Source organism: Chiroxiphia lanceolata, chromosome Z, assembly GCF_009829145.1.
Source record: "Chiroxiphia lanceolata isolate bChiLan1 chromosome Z, bChiLan1.pri, whole genome shotgun sequence".
Lineage (NCBI taxonomy): Eukaryota > Metazoa > Chordata > Aves > Passeriformes > Pipridae > Chiroxiphia > Chiroxiphia lanceolata.
Window position 1 is genome coordinate 51,230,379 of NC_045671.1, and position 6,072 is coordinate 51,236,450.

At 37.3% G+C, this 6,072-nt stretch overlaps 1 protein-coding gene across 1 annotated transcript in view; it reads left to right on the plus strand.

The window, feature by feature from the left end:
* Positions 1–5,840, plus strand: part of ADGRV1 (adhesion G protein-coupled receptor V1) — a 266,178-nt gene extending 260,338 nt beyond the window's left edge. Inside the window, exon 96 of the mRNA XM_032674825.1 lies at positions 5,379–5,840. Within this exon, the coding sequence (XP_032530716.1) occupies positions 5,379–5,497 (119 nt within the window). The 3' untranslated portion in view covers positions 5,498–5,840. The remainder of the gene's footprint in view (positions 1–5,378) is intronic.
* The last annotated feature ends 232 nt before the right edge of the window (positions 5,841–6,072 follow it).

Genomic DNA, 6,072 nt, shown 5'->3' on the forward strand with positions numbered 1-6,072 from the left:
CAAGGTTTAACCTTGCAGCCAGGATCAGTGGCAAAGAGGGTATAATAACAGCAAAGCTAAAATTTCATTCCTGCCCTCCTGCCTCTGCAGCTGGTCTCTCTCAGCTGCAGAAATGAAGACAGGTTAAAAAAAAATCAACCAAACCCCCACAGCAAAACTTTGTTCTTTGACTCTCCAGTGTTTAGTAATTTGCAGTGTGCAGTGCAGCTCCACAGATAATTGTGCTGGCACACTCGCCCTTGCTGCTAAAGGAATGTGTCATAGAACTGTGCACTTAGCCCTTGGTTCCACAATCATTAACGCTGGGCCTAATTACAGATTAACCTAAAATATGGACTGGGTCAGAGGGACACACACAGCTGCAGTTCTAGCAAATCCGGTGGACAGCAGTGTACCATTTCTTTGCCAGCCTTTATGCCAGCTTTATGCAAGCATCACATGGTGGTAGGATTTTTTTGTTTGGTGTAAGAAATACAAAAACTGGGCTTCTTGTATCATAGAGCCACTGTATCTGAATGTCTTATTGATTAATTCCTCCTTTAGATCAGATATGTTCATGTCCATGCAGAAATAAATACACTGTTAGGATTCACTCTGCTCACTGCATCACCTCATTTATTTTATTTTGTGAATCTTCTGGAAGGCCAGCCAGCTCCAAGGCAGCTTATGTGAAGGAAATTATGGAACAGTTATGGTAGGAAAAATGATTTAGGGACATGTCCTTCTCACTAATATGTGCTAAAACCTTTTTTTTTTATTTTTATGAATTTCTGTTAATTTATTTATTTTATTATATTTAATTTTTGGCTTTTATATTTATTCAAACAGCTGAGGAAGTTATTTATTAATTAGTTTTTGTTAATTTAACTAATTAACTTCAGAAGTGCTGCTATTTTGGACTAGATCTCACTTTCCCTCTGATTTCTTGTGCAAGGTTTATGTTGATAGGTATTTTATTAAGACCACTGCCTTCCAGATTGTGACAGAGTTGTATGTTACTGTCATTGAGGATAAAGCCCAATATATACCAGAATTCCCTAAGGACCTCTACTCTTGTTAGGGCTGGGGAGTTATAAAAGGAGCCAACAAGAATAAAAGTAGATGGAATCTGTCCCAAAGCAGTGAACTGCCCATCAGCATTGCTCTAAAGCATAAATACCATAAATGCGTAATAGCTTTACTGATGTCTGAGCTTTCATCTATATTCCCATATCCTACAAATACTCCTGTCCTCCCCCCTTCTGTGATGCACAAACCCAAAACAATTAATTGCTTTGGGTGAGATGTGAAATCAAACACAGCAAAAGCCTTTGAGAGAGGCCCAAACCCCTCCAGTGGTGATGGGACACCCACCATGGTACTTTCCAAATATATATTGAGCAGTATCAATGGAGGATTCTGCTACTTTCATATCTTAATGTATTTTTACTCTTAATATAGACAGATGTGACAAATACTACATAAATATTTCAATATTTCTCTAATACTATGTAAATATTCTAATAATTCTTTAATATGGAGAAGATCTACTGAGTAAGTTAAAAAGCTTATGTAAATATAGTTCATCACGGCTGGGCTTCGTGAACAAAGATTTGGGAAGGGCTCTACCCACAGTTGTTACAAGCGCGCTCGTGGGTAAAAAGGCCAACACGAGATAGACAAGTCAGGTTGCAAAAGGCACAGCAGAAGGACTCCTTAGGTGGAAGATTCTGCAAGATACGATTCTTTCTGCATTGAAAAAAAATATAGTTACTACAGTAACAATGCACTATAAAACGATTCATAGTTTTCAATCTAATACAGCTAGGGTTCCAAAGTGGGCATTTTATAAGCCTTGGTGACACCATTGTAGATGCCTGGTTTAAGAAACAAGTATCTCAGGTGGCCATCATAAACAAGAGGAAACATTTGAAATTTCAATTCTGAAAGGTATTCAGTGCAGAATCCTGGAGACTGTCTGTCACAGGGCAGATAGATTGTAGATGGTAGCAAAGTGCCAGATTCGTGCCCTGCCTAATCAGCCTGCATCATTTTTGTTTTGAAGGGTTCACTTAACAGAAAAAAAAAAAAATGGAAGGAAGGGTAACCAGTTTGCCTATTCATTCAGCTTCTCATCTGTGGTTGCTGCCTGATGGCTATTGAATCTGACTGTATAATACCCAGGAAGCATTTTTAGTTCAATATGAACCTTATTTATAGTTCTCTGGATGTGACTGTTGGTGTCATTTCTGTGAAGTCAAAACCTGAAAGAAGAATTAAAGTTTGTTTGTGTAGCTTATTCATGTACATCTCAACATATAATATAAATCATGACTAATTCAGAAAGCAAGATGGAAGTACTTGAGAGATAAAAAGTCTCCCCAGAGATATGAGTATAAAACCAAACTCTGTATCCCTTAAAATGTTTTAGTGAAATTCTCTGAGCAAGCAGATGACAGCAGTCAGGCATATAGGGATGCACTGATGGTACCTTCACCAGCAGATGTCAGTGCAGGGGCCTCTCTGGGTTTGAAGCCTAGGCCTTGACTTTTCAGCTAGTCCTTCCATACAAAAAGAAAGGAAGGCACGCTTCATTTTCTTTCTGGTTTTTTTTTTTAAATAGTCCCTTCACAAATCAGGGGAAAGTAATACTCTCTGCTACATACGTACCCCATGACTATAGCATCTCTACAGGAGTCTATGATTTTTTGGATCTAATTGAGTTTAAATTCTGCTCCAATCTAAGAACAGGATGTACCAATGAACTCTGTGAAACTCCATTGTGTAAGCAGTCGTACCCTTTCCAGTCTACTGGCTGTTTGGTAAACTAGTATCCTGATTACATTTCACTTCTTATTTCTAGAAAGGATCAGCTTTAACATAGTTTGTCTTTGCATTATCAGCAGAACAAGGCCCTTGTAAACCCAAAGTACCCTTCTTCAATCTCTGGCTTACCAAGTTCCTGGTAAAAATCTCTGTAACAAAAAAGATCTTCCCTTACTTTGCACAGAGCACACACAAAGCTTGCACATATATGACATCTAAGAATATACATAGTGTAATACTGTTAGATCCGTATCTGATCTCTCTACAGTGACCAGCAAAAGATTCTTTAACAAACCCCATACTGAATAATTGAAGTATAGCCACTGGTAAGACAAATATTTTTCAAACTCCAGCAGCCAGTGTTCACCTCCACATTATTAGAATGATCTTATTTATGATTTTAAATGTTTTTAAATAATGGGGTTTTTTCAGTTTTTGAAATTTTTACCCTCTTCAGCCTGACTAAAAGTCTTGAATGAATTTCAATGTTAATGATACTACATAGAAAGTATTTTATTGTTTCTTCATTAAAAATATTTTATTTACTTGTTTTTTAGCTTGCTTTTAACTTTCTGTTCCACTCCTTCCATGGTAAATGGTCTGATTTATCTTCTTTATTACATTCATATTTCCTTTCTAAAACAAATAATTTTAGAGAAGATCAGGAAAAAAACAAATAATTTGTTTAAGCAATTGCTGTTTTTCCCAGGACTTTCAAGCAGCTTTTGGTTATTATGATCTGGTTCAATGAAAAGATTAAATATGCATACAAATTTAAATCAATAATACAGCTTCATCATCTTCAATACACTTACGAACCATTATTTTAATGACTCAGAGCCTAATCTTGACTTTGTAATTGTATGTTGATGAATTTTTACTCCTGTTATACTCTGACAGTGGCTGTTGGTTTCTCAAGAGCTTGGGTCATGCAGACCAAAGACCAGAACGCACCAATGTCAGTGACTGCATGTTCCCTCCATGACCCAAACACCAAAACCAGGTGTGAGAAGGTTCATGGTGCAGCATACTCACTTTTCACCTGGATCATAGGGCACGGACCCAAGTTTATCCCCTACCAGAACCTTGTCCAGACCTCTACAGGACAACCTGCCTAGTTCTGCAGGTTTTTCTACCCTGGTTCTCTGGACCAAGCTCCATATTCAAGATTGCAACCTGACTTCCCATAACAAAGCAGCATCCTACTGCTACCCCCTTTACAGTACTTTACTACTTGTGGGGTGGTAGGAGGAAATGTGCTATGGGAAAACCTTGTAAAAGCAGAACAATAGAGAACTTAAAAAGACGAAGAAGAGACTCCAACAAAGTAAATGACCCTTATCTTGTTTTTTGTTGAACAAACCAAAACCTGTAATGTCAGCTGAGGCAGAAATAAGAATTGCACTGTACACCTGGTAGAAACTCTTGAAAATATTTTTCAATATGAAGTGCAAATCACTGCCTCTCACAGCATGCCTTGTTCAGGGCTGTTTTGAGCCCAATGTCATTCTTTTGCATGTAGTTACAGATCTGCTTCTGCCCAAAACAAATAACTTCCCTCATAAGTGACATTGCTGTAAGTTTATGCCTGAAATTAATCTGTCTTGAAATCGTCATGCCTCATACTACTGATGTGCAGTTCTCACCAATTTTAAAGCCTAGACACCCTAAACCCTAACAAGACCCATGTGTTGTTATAATTTGCTCTATAGGTCAAAGACAAGAGCTGAAAAAGCACTGAAGTTTATAGTTCCAACAGATATTCTGTGAAGAAATGGTCTGAAAAAAAAAAGATGCATTTCATAAAAACTAGTGCAGGATTATGTAATCAATTCAAACCTCCCCCACAAAACAAAACAAAACAAAACAAACAAACAAAAAACCAAACCAAACAAACAAAAAAAACCCAGCTAAAGCCAAACTAAAGCAAATAGGAAGCAACAAGCTAGCAGAACTCCTGTGACAAAAGGATGGAGAAGGTGGCCTCACAAGGTCTCTTCCAGGCATGTTTTGGAAGTTTCTGTGGACCTAGTCTAGTATTCTCTTGCAGTAGAAGGAAAATGTAATGCACCAGTTCGTGTCACATGTGGGTTTAAAGAATATTTGGTCAGTGTCTTTTCTCAGGTTAAAATTACAGTCCTATTAAAACAGCTGGAATTACAGTTTAACAGGGAAATTGTATCATTAAAAATCAATTCTTCATGAAGAAGTCCTTGGAAATACCAGACTCTAACAGCTAGACCATGAACTCAACCTAAGATAGGCTTTGATTTATGCTCTTCTGATTTCAAGGCAACCTCTGAATAGCTATTGTACCATTTACTGGGTCAAATAAAATGACTGACAGCGGAATTATGAAAAAGTGTATCTGGATGGTACAAAAACATGTCAGATAATGTTATAATCTATGGATTCAGAAGGGTAGACTAGTAAGAAGAAACTTGCCACATGATTGTGGGGTAGGGAAGCATTTCGATAATCAGAAGAAAGCAGAGTGGGATATGGTATCCCCATTTCTGTGTTGGGATTTCATTCTCACTGATTCTTATTTTTGTTGTTTTTCTCTATTGCAGGTGCAGGTCTCAGCGTCAGTGATAACGAGTCTTGTCATGGCAGCCAGGATGGAGGAAGCATGGCTAACTCCCAGATCGTAGAGCTTAGGAGAATACCCATAGCAGACACTCATCTCTAACTCCACAGCTTGCTTGGTTTTTTTTGTTGTTTTTTTTTTTTTTTTGTAATTCAAGCTTCAATATTTTTATATTTGTACTTCCTTTTGCACTAAAATGCTATATGAAACTGTAGTAGAATGCTGTGATCTTTACTGAACGTTTAACAAGGAATGTTTGCTTGAGGTTTTCTATATCAGAAAACAAACTGTAAATTTCTTAGAGTGGCTGAGCATCAGTAGATACCATGGGGATTGGCCTAGATTTGTATCTTGTAGGTAGATGATACATTTCACAAATTGTAGCTTTTTTTAATTAACTGTATGTGTAACACTGATTAATAAAATCAATAAAGTCTGTTTGATACAAACCAGTCTGTTATTTCTGCTCGCTGCTTATGAAGATGGAAGGTGATGCAAACACCCTATTGGACAGGAAAGCTTTCTAGTTGCACAGTTGTTCTAAGTTTCCTAAGATGTACTCTTCTCACTGTTTTTTGAGTACCCAAATCTGTGAACTTTACACATTCTAATAAAGACACAAGTCCTGAGCCAGAAAGGTTGAAATTTAAATTCTGACATGATAAATATGAGATGAT